Source organism: Motacilla alba, chromosome 4, assembly GCF_015832195.1.
Source record: "Motacilla alba alba isolate MOTALB_02 chromosome 4, Motacilla_alba_V1.0_pri, whole genome shotgun sequence".
Classification (NCBI taxonomy): Eukaryota; Metazoa; Chordata; class Aves; order Passeriformes; family Motacillidae; genus Motacilla; species Motacilla alba.
The window spans coordinates 24,410,213-24,430,924 of NC_052019.1; the positions used below are offsets into that span (position 1 = coordinate 24,410,213).

The 20,712-nt window shown below is 37.0% G+C and overlaps 1 protein-coding gene across 2 annotated transcripts; it reads left to right on the forward strand.

Annotated features, from left to right (window-relative positions):
• Positions 1–1,337: 1,337 nt before the first annotated feature.
• GUF1 (GTP binding elongation factor GUF1) lies at positions 1,338–20,390 on the forward strand. 2 transcript variants are annotated; one of them, XM_038136272.1, is made up of 17 exons: positions 1,338–1,584; positions 2,693–2,804; positions 3,734–3,882; positions 4,078–4,158; positions 4,508–4,585; positions 5,389–5,472; positions 5,898–5,962; positions 7,764–7,967; positions 9,467–9,606; positions 10,759–10,882; positions 11,246–11,378; positions 12,732–12,875; positions 13,770–13,903; positions 15,815–15,916; positions 17,900–18,019; positions 18,983–19,019; positions 20,041–20,390. In XM_038136272.1, exons 1-17 carry the CDS (start codon positions 1,453–1,455, stop codon positions 20,176–20,178), a joined length of 1,977 nt encoding a protein of 658 aa, XP_037992200.1. In that variant the 5' UTR covers positions 1,338–1,452; the 3' UTR covers positions 20,179–20,390. The 2 variants fall into 2 exon arrangements, with proteins under 2 accessions (XP_037992200.1, XP_037992201.1); XM_038136273.1 differs by lacking the exons at positions 1,338–1,584; positions 2,693–2,804; positions 3,734–3,882; ... (2 more) ...; positions 5,389–5,472; positions 5,898–5,962 and adding an exon at positions 8,303–8,448 and having other exon boundaries at positions 7,826–7,967.
• The last annotated feature ends 322 nt before the right edge of the window (positions 20,391–20,712 follow it).

Sequence of the window (20,712 nt, forward strand, 5' to 3'; positions counted from 1 at the left end):
AAGGTGTAGATATGGAGTGCAAGTGCAACCTATTTGGTTTGAGTAATGCTTTTTTTCATTTATTTTTGAGACTATTTTTGTGATTTTGCACATCGCTACATGTCCTGGTAGTATGAACACGTGGTTTAGCTACCCCTGCTGCTTTTCTCCTGGAATTGCTGAAATCTGCCACCTATATAAACTGCTCAGTGTAAGAGTGCTCTCTCTTTAATGCAGTATTTAAAGCATATTAGTTTAATTCCTGCTAATAGAGTACTTTCTTAGATTTTTTGATAGTCATATACCTTAGGACAATGAAAACAATTATCCCTTTAGGAATGACAGGAATGCTATGTATTGGTGTTCTCTGCTATTGCACAGGTAAGCCAATACCTACAGTGCATCAAACTCAATCTGTGTGTAGCAGGGAGAATGTTTTCCTCCAAATATAGCTCCTATACTCATACCCCTGCTCTGGATCATGGCTTGGGATTCTTGGTTCCTGTTGCATTCATTCACCATTTAAGGACATACTTCTACTCTTCTATACATTTTCATGAATTTGCCAAAGGACTCTCTTTGTCCATTACTACCCAAATTCCATGGGATCAGCCCAGCACTACATAAGAATGACTTGAACTCCGTAAGAAAATTAATTACTGCACAATTCTGTATAATTTTATATGGAATTTGTGCTGTCTGCACTATCACTTTTATGCAGCCTTTTGAGACCAAATCCTTCTAACTTAAAAAGGAGTACGAATTCTATACTGATATCCTGAAATTAAACCTCCTTTAAATGATTTTGCCCTCAAAATTTACTGTCTTGCTTCCTTTGGCGCATCTCTGGAGTGTGAATCTGGTTAACCATTTGCAGTTTTCTTAGCTAAGTAGTCTGCTGGCATTTCTGAAATATTTCACATAGCTACAGCTGAAATCTTAATTAGACTGAGCAAAAGAGAAAGGAGGAGCCAATATAAACAGAACAGTGACCCTTGCCTGCACGTTTTCCCTTAATACAAAAAATTCAGTAAAAAGCAGTGGAACACGCTGTCACTAATGAACGCCAAACTAGGAAAGATACAAGCTAGAAAAATATCTGGAAGACCCGCAAAGACTGTGATGAAGAGTAACACACGGAAAACGCGCCTGAGAATACAACATTCTTCTGCTTCCAGAACTTAACAGAGCGCAGCTTTGGCGGCCACATCAGCCATGTGCCAGCCGAGCAGCCGGCATGCCAGGCAATAAAGCCATCTGTAATGCCAGCCGAGCAGCAATTCCCGGCAGCAGCGCTCCCCGGTCCCACCGCCTGCCCCGGCAGCGCTTCCTCCGCGTCACAGCGCGGCCGCCGCCTCCCGGCCCGGCCCTTCCGGGCCGCCGCGCCCGCTCTGCGCGGCCTGAGGGCAGCGGCCCATGGTGGGCTGGGCTGGGCTGGGCTGAGTTGAGCTGAGCTGCGCTGCTGCCAGCGGCATGGCCCTCGCCGGCCGGGCGGCGCTGCGCTGGGGAGCACGGCTGCCGAGCCCCTGCCCCGCCGCCGGCCCGCTCTGCCGTCCGGCCTGGCTGCCCGCGGCGTGCGGGCGGCCCTACAGCTCCCGCGGCAAGGTGAGTCCGCGGGCAGCCCGGGCTCCTGCCCCAGGCCGGCTGCTGCCGGCCCCTCTGGGGCTCGCCGCATTGCCAGGCAGCCCACGCTGGCCTCCAGGAGCGAAGAAGGATGCGTTAATCCTTGGTGGAGCTGCCTTGCTAAGGTGTAGGGCTTGACATGTTTCAGTGATGTCAGTTCTAGGGATAGGTTAACAGACCTTGGAGAGGAGCATGTACTGTTAGTAGTGGGCACAAAGAATGCAGAATTCACGGGCCAGGACAGAGCTCCCAGCATAAGGAAAGAACGAACAAAGCCAGCTCAGCAAGTGTGCTGAAAGCGGCTCTGGCTGGGTAAAAAGGTAGTTTTGGCAGGGGAAGATCACGACCACAGACCAAGAAACCCACCGACTCAAGAGAATGAGACCATGCTGGCTAACTAGCATAAGAAGTGAGGGAATCATTTAACCAATAGAATAGGGATTAAAAGACAACTATGTAACTTTTAGGCAGTGGATATTAATGCCTCTGTTTGCTAAAATGTATAAATAGTATAAAGTTCTGATACTTGTTTGCTGGCTTTTTCCACCAAGTGCCCCTTTCTGCATAGAACTGTAAATAAATAAAATACTTTGACTTTTGTGTGTGGATTGGCTTCTTCCACACTGAAGCATCCTTTTTCACTGTCTGCTTGCTCCTTATGATAAGGTCACTACTCGCTGAGTCTCTAGGTAATGGCTCTGTAGTCATACTGTGCTTCTGAAGAATGATATCCTTTATGGCCCCCTGAATCCAGTTTTCTTAATCCTTAAGTTTAGTAGTTTCACCAGTGTGAAACTGTTAAACAAGGTTTTCCAGCTCCCTATGTACATAGGAACATAGTACCTTTTACACAATTTCCAGCAGAGTTTGTGATTGTTTAATGATAGAAGAATGCATGTGTCTATGTCTACAGTGATATGCTGACATTTTAAACAATGGTGACAATTCAGGCTTTTGTATTTCTGTTCAACCTGTGCTTCTTCTAGAGAAAAATTATTAAAATAATTATTTTGGTTTTTTAAAGGCCAGGTCATATGCTATATAGAAACCTTGAAACCTTGATTTATGAAAAGAAATTCCTGTTTTTCAGGAAAAATTAGATATGTCAATGTATCCTGTTGAAAGCATTAGAAACTTCAGTATTATAGCTCATGTGGATCATGGCAAAAGTACACTCGCAGACAGATTGCTGGAAATTACAGGTAAGCATTCTCATTTTATACTACCTTTTCTTGATATGGAAGGTGGCATCTTAAGTTTCCGTAGCATTGATTATTGCTAAAATTTCTAATATTTTGCTCTCCAGTGTTGCTTGTGCTTTTAGGCTCTCAGCTGTAGAGTGTTACAGATACATGGACTTTGTGGTTGAGATTTGCCTACACCTAGGTGTAAGGAAGTGTGTAATTCATTTAAAGAAGTACATATTTTAGAAAAAGACTGAAAAAGAGTTTCAAGGTGTTCCTTGTTTCGACATCTTCCATGTTCAGGATGTCACCCCTGTCATTCTAACCAGTCATCCATTAGAACAGTACATGTTAAGTATATGATGTTTACTGCTGGTGGTTGAGGTGGACAGAAGGGGTGGGACTTTCATGGCCTGGGAGTTCTGGACTCTCATTTAAGGGTGAATGAAACAAAGCCAGGGAGAGAAACTTCTGATCAAAGTTATTTTTTATGATTAACTCCCATGTATCATCACCATGAACATTTTTGCCTGATGCCTGTGATAGAATGGGATTTTGAATTCAGGTCTGTCACTCTGTGCTAATGCTCATCTGTCACTTGAGATTGATTTTAGAGCTGTGGGCCACTCTTCCTCAGTGGTAGGAGGGGAAGTTTCCTTAAGTATCAAAATTATTTACAATTCAAGGGAATTTTTGCTACTTCTTAATCTCTTAGGTGATGTTTTTTATCCTGCTTATTCAGGATAGTATTTTATGTACCTTTATAGTGTAAACTTTATTTGACAAATGTAATGAGTTGATGAACTGTTTTGTTTTTGATTGGAAACCTTTGTTTAGCTTAATTGTATGGGAAAGCTTAATTTCCTTTTGGTTAACTTTTGGTTAATGGCATTTTCAAGATTCACCTAGTAAATTAGGTAATAAAGCTTTTTTTTTCTTATTTTTAGGAACAATTTCTAAAACTGACCGTAATAAACAAGTGCTGGATAAACTTCAAGTGGAACGTGAAAGAGGAATTACAGTTAAAGCCCAATCTGCATCTCTCTTTTACAATCATGAAGGAAAAAATTACCTCTTAAATCTTATTGACACACCAGTAAGTTAAATATAAACAGTGTTGAAATCACACAAATCTAAATGTCTTTATAGTTAAAACTAGGAGATTTCTGGCTTCCTGTGTTTATTCTATTCCTCTTCTCTAAGAATGTGAACATATATACAGATGAAAACAACGTAGTACAGAAATCTTTGCAAAAATACCTGAAATTGTAAACATTTGTTTTCTCCATAGGGCCATGTAGATTTCAGCTATGAAGTATCACGGTCACTATCTGCCTGTCAAGGTGTCATACTTGTAGTGGATGCAAATGAGGTGTAGTACTTAATTCTTCTATTTAGTTGTTTTCTATTTAGTATTTCAGGATTTCCTTTAGCTAGATGGAAACTAGGTTTTGGGGTTTTGTGGTTTTTTTTTTTTTTTAGTTTTTTTGGCAGAGTATCTGCCCCTGGTCTATCTCCATTAAAGTATTACATTGCAGAAAAATAGTAGTGGAATTTTAAAGCAGTTGCATATAAATCCATTTTATTTATCCATCTCTAAATGAAAGATTGATAGAATAGCAAAATAATCTTAAATTGTATATTATGGCTAAAAATACTCTCCAAAACCACACAAAAACTGAGGAGGTTTCTGTGTTAAATGCTACAATGTTATTTTCTAGGGTATTCAGGCTCAGACAGTGGCAAACTTCTACCTTGCCTTTGAAGCACAGCTTTCAATAATTCCTGTCATAAATAAGGTAATAAAGTTTTTAGCATTTTCTGCTAAATACTTGGGTTGTTTAAATGTTTATAGTGCTGATCAGAAATGTAACCTCAAAGAGAAGTACATAAAAAAGAAAGTTATTTATTATAATATTTATAGGATTTAGATATAACATTACTAGGAATTTTCTGTATTTGCTGTCTGTGTAAAATTTTACAATTTAACTGCTGTGAAATTTTTAATTTCATTAAATACATTTAGGCAATTAAAAATGTAGCACTTAAGGACATGCTTAGTAGTGGACTTTGCAGTGCTGGGTTTATGGTTGGTATTGGTGATGTTAAAAGTTCATAAATATTGAGGAAATGACATGACTAGGAGCTCAGTATTTAAAAAGTGGAGTCTTAATTTTAAATGAAATTCTAAGTGTTACTTTCTCTATAATTTTGAGATCTGTGTTATTGGAATCACAAGATTAATATTCAGCTTATGTTAATTGCTTTTTGTAGATTTATATTGTACTTAATATGTGAGCCTATAAACAGTGTAGGTAGCACTTAATGATTTCAAGTTACTTTTTAAACTAAAGATTTTTACCAGCTCGGACAAAGGTGTTTTCCCTAATGAAACAAGCTAAAACTAGACTGGTTACGGGTGGGATCCTTCCCAAAATCAAGGAAGGAAGACTTTATAAAATGAATATTGATCTTTTCCTAAAGATGGACAATATTTACTCATAAATACATAAAGGTTCTTTGCTGTACTTTTGAAAGTTACAGTACTGGATGATGTGGGAAATGTGATTTCTTGTATATTTAGAAGTTTGTTGTTTTACAGATTGACTTGAAAAATGCAGACCCTGAACGAGTTGAAAAACAAATTGAAAAGCTGTTTGATATCCCTACAGATGAATGTATAAGAGTAAGATCTCTAAGTTTTATAACACGGCTGATAATATAACTTTGTAACTAATGACTGACATGTGCATGTTGTAAATTAAGAGACTGCTATCTGTCTGCCTGTTCTTGTCTGACATAAGAATTTCTTTGAAGTTTGTCTCCTGTAATAGTGGAGAAAATAACTTTCACCTAAAAATTCTAGTATTTTTTGAGGAATGGAATCCGAGATTTTAAATTATTTCTCACTGTCAATCCATAAATCGTTTTCATTTTTATCATAAAAATAATTGCCATTCACAAAAAACAAAACAGTATTTCTTAGTAATAGCATTCTAGAATGTCCTTTTGAGGGCTTTTATGGGTGCCACCCAAACTAAGTACACATGACACTATTAAATTAATAAGTGTAAGATGTGTCTTATAAAGTTCTTGTTGGCTTTGTTTTAGATTTCTGCTAAACAAGGAACAAATGTTGAAAAAGTTCTTCAAAAGGTCATTGAGAAGATCCCACCGTAAGTCTGTATTTAATTATGTATCTAATTAACCTTATAAAGTGATTAAAAAATCGTGCGTTGCATTTATATGGTATTGGCAGTAGTTTTACACTTAATATGCATCTAATTTAAAGAAAATATTTTATAGAGAGATGTAGGAGAAACAGAAGAAAAACAGTGACTTGTGCTTAAACAGGAGAGGTGAATTAGTCACCAGCAAGGCTGAAAAGCAGAGGAACATTTTTTTCACCTCTGTCTTTACCAGCACCATTGGGCTTTAGGCCTGGGGAGCAAAAATGCAGGTTGATGCACAGACCCACTTGTCAGAAAAGAAGGAGTTGGTATGTGAACAGTTACAGGAGCCTGACCCCTGTGCATCCATTGGCTCTGGTAGTATCTATCTGAGGATTGTAGGAGAGCTGGTTGTGTCTGTGCAAAGCTGCTCTTTGTAGAGAAGCCATGGAGATCAGGGGACATCCCAGAAGACTGGAAGAATGCTAATGTCCAATTTACAAAAAGAACTTAAAGGAGGATCCGGGAATTTATAGGCCCCTCAGTCTTACTGCAGTCCCTGGAAATGGTATGGAGCAAATCCTCCTGGGGCCTATGACAAATCAGATGAAGTAAGTGATTGGGAAAAGCGAGCAGGGATTCACCAAGGGCGTATTGTGCTTGACAAACCTGATCACCTTCTACAGCAGAATAACCTGCTGTGTAGTGTGAGTGGTGGACACTGGCTGCCTGGATTTCTCTCTACCTGAATCTTTAAGGTTTTTGATAAGGTTTCTCAGAGACTCTTGGAGAAACCATTGTGTTACAGTCTGGAGTGGTCTGTGTCATGGGAACTGTCTGACAAACTGCACCCAGAGGGTGGTGGTAAATAGCTCCTTTTCAGACTGGCCACAAATAGGGTCTGCCAGGGTTCCACATTGGGTTCAATGCTGTTTCTTAGCATCATAAGTGGTGTGGAAGTTAGGATTTGTGCCCTAGTGAAATTTTTCAGTGATACCAAACTGAGAGGGGAAGTAGACACTTCAGAAAGGGGGAGCAACTCTGCAGGAGGACCTAGATAGGCTGGAAGAGTGGGCTAACAAGAACCTTATGAAATTAACAGAGGCAAAGGTCGTGCACCTGGGAATACATAATTCAGGAGCACAGCACAGGCTGGAATCTACCTAGCTGGGGAGCAGCTCTGTGGAAAAGGACCTAGAGGTTAACAAAGTCAATATGAGTGAACAGTGTGCTGCTGCAGCAAAGAAAGACAGCAGCATGCTGGGTTGCCTCAACAAGGATATCAACAGCAGAGATGAAGAAGTCATTATCCCACTCTGCTCAGTGTTGGTCAGTCCACACTGGAATACTGTGTTCAGTTTTGGTCTCTTCTTGTGCAGAAAATGTGGACAGGCTGAAGAGAAGCCACAGAAGGGCCACAGAGATGATCTAAAGACTGGGCAGCTTGCCCTTTGAGGAAAGGCTGAGAAAAATGGACTTCTTCAGCTTTGAGAAAAGAAGGCTTAAGGGAGACCTTTTGCTGTGTTCTGGTATTTAAACAGTAGCCACAAAGAGACATTGGAATGATCTCTCCAAGAAAGTGGTGGATTCCCCACCATTGGACACTCTGGTTTGTTTGGGCAGGGTGCTAGGCCATCTTGTTAAGCCAAGAGTGCTTTTGCCAAGAAAAGTTGGATCAGGTGGATCAGGAAATCTCTTCCAACCTGGTATGATTCAATTAAAGTGTTTGGGGTCGACATGCTTGCTCATTCAATATTGAATGAAAACACACTGCATAATATATTGTTCTAATCTTTTTTGGTGACAGACCCCAGTGTAATACTGCTGAGCCATTGAAAGCCCTAGTATTTGACTCTACCTTTGACCACTACCGAGGTGTCATAGCTAACATTGCACTGTTTGGTGGGGAGATTGCAAAGGGACAGAAAATTGTGTCTGCACACACTAAGAAAAGATATGAAGTTAATGAAGTTGGAATTCTGACTCCAAATGAACAGCCAACACATAAGCTGTAAGTAAAAACTTCTTACAGTGGAACAAATCATATATTGGGGTAAGCTACAATGTCCTGCATTTCTGTTTGATTTTTGCTTTGAGAGGTAAAAACTGGGAGATATCTAGGTTTTTGTTCTTATTCTTTGGTGGTGGGTTTTTTAATAATTACTATTTGCAATTTAATGCACTGTGTCATTTTTTATTTTGGGCACGCTGAGGTAGAAGGTTTAAGGAAGTGCTTTTTGGGCATTGCTGTGGGAGGAATCCATTATCTTTTGTAGTACATGGAACATCTGGACAGCTAGGTGTTTAAAGGCTATATTCTTATTCAGCTGTCCAATTTATTTCTAGGAACTGCCCTGTTTGAGAGTGGAAGGGAATGGGGCTTCATCTTAGTTATTGCTGCAGCATATTTTGAGGGTGGAAAACTTAAAATCCATGAATGCAACAGCTTCCAGAAACTGGCTTCTCAATGGCAGCAGTGGGAAGAAAATCAGGTACTTAGAATTAGTGGAGTTTTACCAGTGTGCATCCAAATACACATTGATGACTTTACTGGGGTCATTTTCAGGTTACATTACTGTGTCTGGTGGGTTGAACCCAGCCAGCAACCCAGCCAGCCCCCTGCTCACTCCCCAACCCTACTGGGATGAGAACTGAGGAGGTACTTGTGGATTGAGATGAAAACCGTTTAATAAGTGAAGGAGAAAAAAAAAAAGAAATAAGAACAAGTGATGCAAAGACAGTCCATTATTCACCACCTCCCACAAGCAGACTGATGTCCTGCTAGTCTGCAAGTAAAAGCCTTGGAAAGACTACACTTCTTTTGTATTGCTAAGCATGATGTTCCGCGGTATGGAATGCCCTTTTGGCCAGTTTGGGTCTGTTGTCCTGGCTGTGTCACCTCTCAGTTTCTTGCACACCCCTAGTCTGTTAGCTTGCAAGGGCATAGCGAGAAATCCAGAGGGCCTGTTCAGCAATACCTAAACATTGATATGTTATCAACACTTGTTTCAGTCACAGTTCCAAAATACAGCTCCATATTAGGCTGCTCTGAAGAAAGTTACTCCAACCCAGCCAAAACCAGTACACTGTGTTTTACTCAATATTTACCATGTATTCTCCTTCTATTAGCATAATGTGCTGTTGGAAAGTGTTTGTGTAGTTTCATCCCACTGGTATATGAAACTTCCTGTGCTGACAGCTGGGAACTGTTCTGGTTTCTTTGTGTTAGGAGCTTCTCAAGGGTCTAGCTCCAGCTTTTAAACTGAGAGCAACACAGTATTCAAAATCCAGGATCATAAATGTACTGTTCAGCTGTAACAGGAAAATAACTAGTTGAGACTGTTCACAACTCAGAGGTGAAACAACTTAAATCTCACTTCTGGACTTTGGATATGGGCTTTTAAGGGGGTGATTTATTTAGAATTTCTGTCTGGGCTAAATCAAGTAGAAAAATAGTAGAAATACTACTAATGCCAATAATCATGTCCATATAATAACAATTTTATTTAGCTATGCAGGACAGGTGGGGTACCTGATTGCTGGAATGAAAGAAGTAACAGAAGCCCAAATAGGAGACACACTGTTTTTGTATAAACAGCCAGTGGAGCCTTTGCCTGGCTTTAAGTCAGCGAAGCCAATGGTTTTTGCAGGTGAGGAGTACCTCAATATAAAGCGGAGCTACTTTTTTCCATTGACAAGAGCAAGAGCTGTTAGAACTTTTAAAAGAAGACATGTTAAGAGTAATGAAGAGTTGGGGGGGTTAGAATTTTAGCTGAGATGTGTCACTTATGTAGATTTTTGTGTTTTCCTGTGACTTAACAGGATAAGTAATAAATGCTGACTGGTTTTGCATGATTACAACACAAAACATCATTATTGTTTTTAATGCCAGTAAACTTTTAATAGCTGGAAAAGAAGGGTTGAAATTAAAAAAAAAAAAAAAGAGGGAATTATTCATCTTGATAATCAGGTTTCTGTAATTATTGTGTTGGTTTTTCTTCTTTGAAAATTTAGCAGCTGTTTCATTTTTGTTAAGCATGGTAAACTGCCAGAGCTAATATGCAGAATAATCCTGTAAAATATTTGACTTTTTGAGTTTGAATAATTCCATTGAGCTGTTGCTACTAGCTTCAGTAACTACTACAAATGCTACAGAAGGTGGCTTTAGAAAAGAATTCTGTAAATAATTTTCTAGACCTGTTGTGAAGCAGTGTGTAAAAGTCACTTGAGCTGCCTCGTGGAGACTAGGGCATGTAGATGATGTTTTTGTGTGCATGAGTGTTGCATCCTGATGTAGATGACATTTTCTGAGCATACATGGATGTGAAAAGTGATACAGTAAAATCTGTTTCAGGCAGTACTTATACAAACAGCTGTTTTGATTAATTTTGAAAGAATAGAGAAATACTTGCAACTTTGAAATGATGCTTTTTATTTTTCACTCACTCTTAGCTTTGAGGGAACATCTCAGTGAAGTCTATACATTTACACTGCAAAACAGTGGTTATACTCAGCTGTGAATCTTCCACAAATGTGAAGGATTCGATGAGTACAGTGATGCTACCATTATGGTTTAGATGTTAATTCTGAGGTAATCTATAACATTTTTTATGTTTTGGCTAATTATTTTTTTGAGGAATAAAGAATCCTCATGTTGTTTTTCACATTTAAAAACTGATGGAGCAGAAAGTAACTATTCCTGATTTTATTACTCTCTTAACTGTAAGTGGCATGTTCGAAAGCCAGGTACACAGTAGCTAAAACTCTCTGTCACATCACTTCTATTTAATATGTTTTGACAGGAATGTATCCAATAGATCAAACAGAATATAATAATCTCAAAAGTGCTTTGGAAAGGCTGACATTGAATGACTCCAGTGTAACGGTTCATCGTGACAGTAGCCTTGCCTTAGGAGCTGGATGGAGGTGAGGTTTTTGTGCTGCTTTCATTTTTGAAACCGTTCATAAATTAAGAATACTTATTTAAGTAAACTGAAGGTAGAATTAAACTTAATTCAAAATTAAAAGCTGTAATTCAAATTAAAGATCCTTAATTTCATTTGATTTTCTTACATTCTCTGTTTGCACTGAGAATGAAAATTCTCGTGATTAACAGTTTTTGTTCTCCAAGACTTAATTAAACTGTAGGATTATTTGGTCCCTTGAAGGTTGTTTGCTCTGCCTGATACTGCCATACTAGCACTGTAAACATGCTAGAGAATGGAGAAGACCACTGTGAAATCCAGGGGATACACAAATACTTTTACCAACAGGGTATTTATTTTCCAGATTGGGTTTCCTTGGTCTTCTACATATGGAAGTCTTTAATCAGCGTTTGGAGCAAGAGTATAACATGTCTGTTATTTTGACTGCACCTACAGTTCCATATAAAGCTGTTCTTTCCTCAGCAAAGTTGATAAAGGTATGTTAAATTCATTTTAAAATTATGCAAATATAATAAACATCTAGAGTCTCTTTTAAAATGTAGGCTAGTACTGTATTCTATAGTAAGCATTAGAAGCACCAGTATATTGCTTAAATAGTTTTTAGTTTTTTAAGGATGTTAACTGCTCTTTCCCCTTTCCTTTCAAGCACTCTCTTTTTATGTCTTATACTTTTCCTTGAAAATGGGAGTATAGGACACATATCTTGCTGTACTCTTTTAAGTGCTTTCGGACTGGACTGCATTAAAAGCAGGTGAAATAATCTTCCAGGCTTTATCTGTCAGAAAACATGAATGTTTCTAGGAATAGCTTGTGATGATACTGTAGATTGGTAGGGGCTGGTGAAAGAAAGTGAGATTTTTTTGATCATAATTAAATGGGCCTGTGCTAACTTCATTAAACTGAGTGCAAATAGAATTACTGTATTTGAGTTTTAGAGAGAGAAAGAGGTAGATTTAGAGCACCTGCTGACAGAGGAGGTTGCAAATTGACTGGCTGATTGTTCTGTAAATTTCTAAAAGCTTGTCTAAGAAAGGTTTCTGTACTTGCAAGGTGTGAGGCATAAACCTTTTATCTCTCTGGTGTTTTGGTTTCTTACTCAGGCAGTATAGCAGCTAGGAATGAAGTAGTTGACACCTTTAGTGTGTGATTCTGGACTGTTGATGTGGGATTCTTTTCAAACAGTGCTGGAAGTTTGGTCTCTGTCAGTGGAAATGGTGTAATCACTTGCTTTGGAGGAGAGGGAAGTTGCATTTATGCAATAAGCAGCATAATGTTCCTTTTACCTTGGCAGGGTAATTCCAGCCCTTACTGGGATGTTTGACTGGAAAAAGTAGGTTATGAAAGCACTTACACAGGAATCAAAAACTTCATTTCTAAATCCACTTCAGCATATGAGGGAGCCTGAACCCAAAGTTCTATTTAGGGAAGAAAATCCCCACCACTGAGCTCTAAAATATTTAGAGCAGGTCTTCTGTTGAAGCCGTGTAATAGTAACTTAGAGGATCAAGTTGAAGTAAGAAAAAAGATCCTCAATTTACAGGGGAGAGAGAGATCTGGAAAGATTGATTGTAAAGTTTTTTTGTATTTCTATAATTTCCCAAGTCAAAAGCTTATTTCTGCATAATGATATTTAAGGATATGCTGCTAACAGACTTCTATATGTTTTATAAAAATCTCTTCTAAAATCATCCTTGGTTTAAACTTGGCTTGCATAATGCACCAATCTTTTCAGGCAATTGAAAATTTTTTTAGCATTTTTTCAATTCGTCTCCTTTGCTGTTCATTTTACTTACTTCTAAAATTACAATATCTGGTTTATTTGCTTTCAGGAGTATGGAAAAGACCAGATTACTATTATCAACCCTACTCAGTTTCCTGATAAACTTTCAGTATCAGAATATTTGGAGCCAACTGTTCTTGGTACTATTGTAACACCTCATGAATATATTGGGAAAATAATTGCCTTGTGTCAGGTTGGTGTATAACTTTAATTTTGTCTTTTGCATTTTTAAGCTTTTCATCTCATACTTAAAGTGAAAACACAAGATAGTATAATAGATATTACTACCTAAATAGTATCTTTGAAGCAATTATTAAATACTTTTGAAAGATAAAATAATTTTTAACATTTTATTTGTAAAATTCTGAACTACAGAATCCATAAATTGAAAAGTTAATTATGAAGTTCAGTGACAGCAAAGTGCTTGGTCTGTGCTAGACTAATTCATAGCTAGTTCTTTTCTTCTGAAACAATGGAGTCTGCAGCAGGGGAATAACATGTATTGGTTTTTTTAGAAGTATATTCATGGGAGTACAACTTCTGCCAACTCTTCTGACTATGTGTCCATGTACTTTTTTCAGTACTTCACTGAAAGTAAATATAGGATAGCGATGGCCAAATTTGCCTAACTGTATTTGGAATGCTTCTAATTGAAAATGTTTCAACTGCCATGCATATTGTGTTTGTTTTATTTCTTCACAATATTTTTCTTAGCTTTTAACATTCCAAAATGCATAATACAAAGCAGTACAGTGAAGAATAAAATCTATTGAAAAGAATTCCTAAAATAACTTTAAGAACACCCTCCTGAGAGGAAAGAAGATGAGCCTGCAAGTCCTACTGCAGCAGCAGTAAGCAGAAGCTGTCAAGGATTTCAATTCAAGAAATTCAGCATTAGTTACAACCACTTCATTTGTTACAGTGCTGCAGTTTGTCCTGGGACTTCAGCAAACTACCAATAAGAAAGTTACTTTGGGGCTTAAGTACAGGAATTCTCTTCTGTTGCTTGATTGCTGTTCATTTTAATTTGCTTTGTATTTTTTGTAGAAAATTTCAAGGGAAACTGAAACAATTTTTATTTGTCTAGGATCGTAGGGCAGTCCAGAAAGATATGTTGTACATTGATGAAAACAGGGTTATGCTAAAATACCTCTTTCCACTGAATGAAATTGTGGTGGATTTTTATGATGCTCTTAAGTCTCTGTCTTCTGGCTATGCAAGGTAACTACCTCCCAAGTTCTCCCTTCTCCTCTTCCCACCCTGGACCCTGAAGGGGAGTGGTATGGTGAAAAAAGGCCTGAGGAACAGCTGGGGAAAGGCACAAGTGAAGAATATTCCTTTATGATGGTGCTGCAAATCTAGTCTCTCTTCACCTTGAATGGATTAGATTCACTGTGAAAATTGATGGAAATAAGTCTGAAAAACATGAAAAGTGTGTCACTACCTAATAATCATTCTTTTTGGCAATGAGTGTATTTTTCAAGGGCACCCCCTGGAGTGGCACTGGCTCATCTATATGAGTAAGACCTAAATGGTCTGACCTTGTCTGAAGTGACACTGTACATTTTTTTTCAATGGAATCACTGAAACTGTACTACTTACTGTATGAACTGTCTCTTGATGGAAAAGGGAATATAACCACATTGATTATTTAAAGCTAGTAAAAACAATGTAGTATTTAAAACAAACAGTACTTACTTTACGTACATGCTTTATTATGTGAAAAAGGAAAATCGTGTGTATTTTGAGACAAAATTTACTGTTGTGGGTGGCTGCTATGAATTCAGAGTCTAGTACAGTGCTCAGATGTTTGTGAAGAGCCTTTGTGAGTTTAATGGAAGTGAAAACGCTGCATGGCGATGAGCTTGTGCTCCAGGAGGCTCAATGGCTCTCACAAACCTGGTATGTTGAGATGTCATTAATGGGATATGTTACACAATAGGAACTGGTATACCTAATTACATTATTTATTTTATAAACATAAAAATGAATGTTATTGAAGGAATGAATTTGCTTTGAGTTTATGTTTTCTTTAATTATGTCTTATAAGTGTAAGTAAGACATGTCTTGCCCAGGTTTATATATATATGCAGCAAAAGCATAAACAAAAGTGGAGAGGCAAGGCAGAAGAAACAGAGGGATGGAAATTTTTAATCTCCTCTCTGCATCTAGCTCTTCCGCTACATAAAACCTAACCTGTTTATCCAGAAACTATCCCATTACCAGAATTACACTGGCTTTCCTTTGATTTAGGGATGATTGCCAAGGATGTTGCATTATCTTATTTATTTGTTTTTATTTCCTAATTGACTCCTTAATACAGCTTGTGTATGTAGTGCTCTCAGTAATCATATTTCTGTTACATGGATCCATTCACACATCTGTGGTTATTAAGCCAACTGAGATAGAAGAATTTTGAAATAATCTCAAAGGATTTCCCCCCCTTTCTAGTATTTCAGATTTGACCACATTGCAGAGATATTGATGATCCTCCACAATTATACAAGCAAGATCCATCTATCTGTCTGTCTATCTATCTGTCTGTCAGTCTACCTACCTACCTACCTGCCTACCTATCTATCTGTCTCTGTCTATTGCATACATCACCTCTGCATCTCTTCCATTTTAAGAATTTTTGCTAACTACCACACAGACAGCAAGTCCCACACCTACCAAAGAAGAAATCTGGTTTGGAAACTAAGTGAAAAACTTGGTTGTCAGAGGCAGTGATAATAAGGGTCACATAAAAAGTTTGTCAAATGAGAGGATGAAAAGAAGACAGTCTTGGATTGGTGTTTGATTCCTGTGACATTCAGGACATTGAGTGTTCAAAAGCTGTGTAGAAGGGTTCTCTAAGACTGCATTAAGCATGTAGATTTCTAATTGCTCATTAGACTGGAAAGACATCCTCGAAGTCAAGATGACATCTTTCTGCATTGGAGGGGACATTATGTGCAGTACATTTCTAGTGTGAAGATGTACTGAGGGACTACTGAAAACTGTACTCCCATTATATTAAAAAGTTCAAGTGTTTTATTAAGAAATATTTCTATAAAATCTATGGAAAAAAGAATGCAAAATACAATTTATACAATATCATGACTAATTTTTGAACTGCTTTTATTTTTTTAGTTTTGATTATGAAGATGCAGGTTACCAATCAGCAGACCTAATCAAAATGGATATTCTTCTAAATGGAAATCCAGTTGAAGAACTGGCAACTATCATACACAAGTAGGTTTACTGGATTCCTTATACAGAAGGAATAACAATGAAAACATTGTCTATTAATAGGATTTGATGATCTTAAGGTCTTTTCTGACCTAAATGATTATATGATTCTAAATGACTCTAGGTATATGTGTTATTCTTAATATGAAAAATGTCTGTGAGCATTGAAGATTTTTTCATCTGACCACCTTCATTACCACTGAAAAGGAGAAGCATTTTGTAGTATGAAAATTAGGAAATAAATGTCATAATTAATAGCAATTTTTTTACTTTCCTTTCTCAGCTTAAGTACTGGATATCATATTTTTGTGGAAAATGTAGGGCAGAGAGAAAGAAATACATTTGGCAAAATGCCAATCTTCTAAAAGGCTGGAAAAATTTAAGTGCATCTCCATCTAGGAGATGCCATATGAATCATTTATGATGCTTAATACTGACAAAAAATGATTTTGTTCTCACAGTAATTCCTGTTCCACAGAAGTTTGTTGTTACCTTGTTTCCAGACAGAGTACCAGGAGAATGTAAATATTTACTGTATGCACTTATCCCAGAATTTTTTTTGCTAAAATGATTCCATTTCTATGAGCATTTCAGGCATTAGAGGTGACAATAATGCCTTTCCTATTTCCAGCCTGTCCCCTATCTTCTCACAAAGTTTTTACAAGGCTCCCTTCTGTAATTTCAGCATCCCTTTCCAATAATGCCTACTTTTGTAGGTTGTTTGGTTTTCCTTCTTAAAATACTTGTAGTTGCTAAATATTTGTATATTTTCATATTTTCTTACATTACTGCAATCTTGAAATCCTTCGAATTCTGTAACTCCAGAAGGCTGGCATAGGAAAATAGGCCTCTTGCCTTGTTCAGAAGGATCACGTGGCTGAAGGGGAGTAACTGTCTTACATACAATTGCTAGTTAATGCATTTCTCATAAGCATGCAGTGTTTAGCAATCTACCTGAAAACATGCAAAATTGAGTGGGCTACCTTGCAAAAGTTAGTTATTGCTTTAACATGTATTTTTTTTTATCAATTTAGCCTGTACCCTGAACTGTTTTTCTCACTAAAACTGACAACCTTTCTTTTGGCTTTAGGTTTCAGTTGGTTGTTTTTTTTTTTAAACTCATAGTTGCAGTCATTTTGCTCTTGCTGCAGGTATTCTCAGTCTTCCACTGTAAAAACTGCATCTCTAAGAATTATGCTGAATGACATTTATAGAGAAAGCATTACAGAGATTACTGTAAGCTCGGTATTAAGATAGTCATCAATTGTTCTTACTGTACAATATATGTACCTCTTAAAACTGTAACACTCCATGAGCATGACTTAAGTACTTCATGTTTAAACTGTTTGCTCTGTAGAGGTAGCAAGGAGTCACATTGCCACTACCTGAAAACATGTATGTTGGCAAAAAACATCTGCTAAATATGGATATTTTTATACAGATAGACCCATTTCTTTCTAATGGCTTATGAAAGTATCTGTTAGTAGCTTCTTTAGACCTTTTGTTGTTTTCTCTTTCCAAAACCTGAAGCATATGCAGATGCTGAATATAGCTAGATCATTTTTATTAGCAGATGACAAGAGTATGTTAATTTATTTTTTTATATGATATAAAACCAGGCTTTGAAAGCACTCTGTAATATGTATATTTTGACCACTTGGGCCTACGATCAATGAAAATTCTCCTTGGCCTAGTTTAAAATTTCACTTGAAGCTATGGCAGTATTCAAAATGTCTTCCCTTGTGATGGATAATCAGGGTGTTTTTTATAAATACTTTATATGATGTTATATACTGAGGTTAATACAGTCTTATCACCTGTTAGTATGAAACAGGTGACATACAGAGACCACATATTAGATGTAAAATTTGATCTGATCAGCTTATCTTCTGAGTTAAGAAGAGGAAAACCTCTACTAAAATCCTTCAATCAAACAGTTTGATTTATGGATATATTTTTAGTGTTGCTGACTTGTTTTTTTTTCAGTGATAAAGCCTATGCTGCTGGTAAACTCCTATGTGAACGTTTAAAAGAGACTATTCCTAGACAGTTGTTTGAAATAGCCATCCAGGCTGCCATTGGCAAGAAAATCATTGCAAGAGAAACGTAAGTGAAGCCCTTCTGTTCCCTTCTTTTTTTTTTTTCTGTCTGTATTTTAAGATATGTGAAATACAGACTTGTGAAGTCTTACCTAGTTTTATACATTACAGGACTTTGATTTTGCTATAAAGTTGTATTTTTTTTGATATATGCTTGCTATAAAGTTGTATTTTTCTTGATATATGCTTGCTATAAAGTTGTATTTTTCTTGATATATGCTACTTGAATTAAAAAACCACATTTGAGCAGTGACTATTGACTAAACATTTTGAATTAAATTTATACAAAGAAACTGTATTTCTATTTTAGTTTGCTTGGGGTCAGAATTGCACTTAGTGGATAAAGTGTAACTTTCCAACACACTTGTCCACTTCCTTTTTGGCAGTGGAAAAGGTTTCCTACTACTGAAAAAAATTAGCTAGTTGTGGAATACTTTGCTGTGAATGTCAGCAAAAAAAATAGCTGATTTGTGCTGTTCCAAAGGAAGTATGTTGCAGCTGAACACAAAAACAGTTTCCTAGCACATGCTTCTTTAAAGCAAACCATTTCCTTGATGTGGTGTTTCTCATCACGTTTTTCTGTTGCTGTTTAAATAGGATTTAAATAGTGATAAAATAATTAAAGGTCAGAATTCAGGCAGAGGAGCTGTAAGAATTTGTTTATACGTGTATATACAAGGGATGTAACGCTTCCTGTGAGTCATAGCAGAAATTCCAGACAAAAAGCCAAGATTGTAATTTCTTTATATACATATTATATGCCTTATGTGATGTTTCTAGAATTAAAAACTCTGAATTACATCTTCTGTTTAAAGCTTCATATTTTGTATACAAAATCTGAAAATGTTATGATGCCAAAGCATCTTACAAAACTAGCAGAAAAACAAGTAACATTTTATCAACTCAAGTACTTAGCTTCACATGCAGATGTTCTAATATGTAAAGGTGTATGTGTTACTTTATTTTGCAGGCTGAAGCCTTACAGAAAAAACGTTGTGGCAAAATGTGTAGGTATTTTTTTCTATTTCCTTCATGTTTCTGACATTTGTAAACCTTAGAGTCCTACTAACATAATATGCCCATCTCTTCCTAGAAACACAGAAAAGACATATTCTGCTTGTGCTTCTAAGTGTCTGTGGAATTCTAACAGATACTTTTAAGCTTTTATTTGAAAATCCAACTCTTGTAACCCCTTGCTGCAGCTTGAAGAGTGGATCAGATAAAGTAATGGCATTTTCAGTCACACACTTTGAGTGTGTCTGTTTCATCTCATCATTCTCTAATAGTTGCAGACACACAGTAAATGTGTGTTTGTGTACATAACCATATAGGTAACTTTATATTTCCTAAAATGGCTTTTAGGTGATAGAAGGAAATATAAATGTGCTTCTTTTGAGACTTGATTGTGATTAAACTTCTACTTAGGTTCGCAGTAATACATTGTAATAAAGCTTTAAATGTACAATAGTTGACTATGGACAAGACTCAACAAAGCTGTTAGAAAACTGTGATGCCTCTTATTTAGCTTGGATTCAACTCTCTGAAGTGAACATATTGGAAAATATTAAACAAGTGTCCCTTTCTCATAACTGCAATAGAATTCTGCTAAGCACAGCTGTAGGATGGTGACTGTTCAACACTGTACAGGGGTTTAGGTCGTTTTTCTAGATGTAAGCACCTAATGCTAGTCAGGATGCCACAGTGTATCTGAGCTGGTATTCTGCTGCTATTCCAAGGGGATTTGGATCTAATGTGTTGTCTAGTGTCAGCCAGACTTACAGGAATGTATATATTTAGGTGACAGAGTTCAACACTCAGTTGTCCAAATTAATGTGCTTATTTTCTTCCTTGTTCTTTTTAACTAGTGGCCTTTAGGCCAAACTAGTTGGAGTGTATAAAAAAGTAATCTTTTTGTCAAAATATAACCAGCCCTTCTGACTGTCTTTAAACCCTTGAGTTTTGTGTGGCTGGAATATACTGAAGCTGCAGTTGTAGTTTAGGCTTAGTAATTTTTATTTTTTTTCACAGTATGGTGGCGACATCACAAGAAGAATGAAGCTTTTAAGGAGGCAAGCAGAAGGCAAGAGGTTGATGAGAAAAATTGGCAATGTTGAGGTTCCAAGAGATGCCTTTATACGTGTTCTAAAGAGAGAAGTTGACAAATAGAAATCAGTAACATCTGATCTTCCAGATCATGAGAGCTTTTTGCAGACAGTAGCAAAGTGAGCTAATATGGGATTTATCACTGTGAGAGGGAACATACTTGACTTTAAATGGTATGAATTTGGTATGTGTGGGAAGATGAATTGACTTAAAAATGTACATATATTTGTAGATTATTATGAAATTAAAGGTACTTGACTGCATCTAAAAGTTCACATTATATTGTTGTTTCATTTTATTCCACTGTTTTCATACTTTTAACACTTAACATAATTTTGGATGTTTTATGTATTGCAAGTCTCTATATATAGAGTGAAACCACATGGCAAAAAGGTTATAAAAATAATTTAAAGGTAGTTTTGTTTTTTTATTTTAAAGTTTGAACTGTCGGCACAAAAGTATCAAGCCTGTTTCCTGTTTCACTTTCTCTAAAATTGCTGTTGTCAGGAAGTCGTGATGCTGGGAAACCACATCAGATGAAAAAATCAAAAGACTTTAAATTTACCATGCTGTTTATTTTAAACCAGTTGAAGTGTA

Excerpts from the sequence above, each read along its gene's own strand:
- GUF1 (XM_038136272.1), top strand. The coding sequence starts at position 1,453 with ATGGCCCTCGCCGGCCGGGCGGCGCTGCGCTGGGGAGCACGGCTGCCG. Across the intron at positions 2,805-3,733 it reads CAGATTGCTGGAAATTACAG|GAACAATTTCTAAAACTGAC; the intron begins GTAAGCATTCTC and ends TCTTATTTTTAG. Across the intron at positions 4,159-4,507 it reads TTGTAGTGGATGCAAATGAG|GGTATTCAGGCTCAGACAGT; the intron begins GTGTAGTACTTA and ends GTTATTTTCTAG.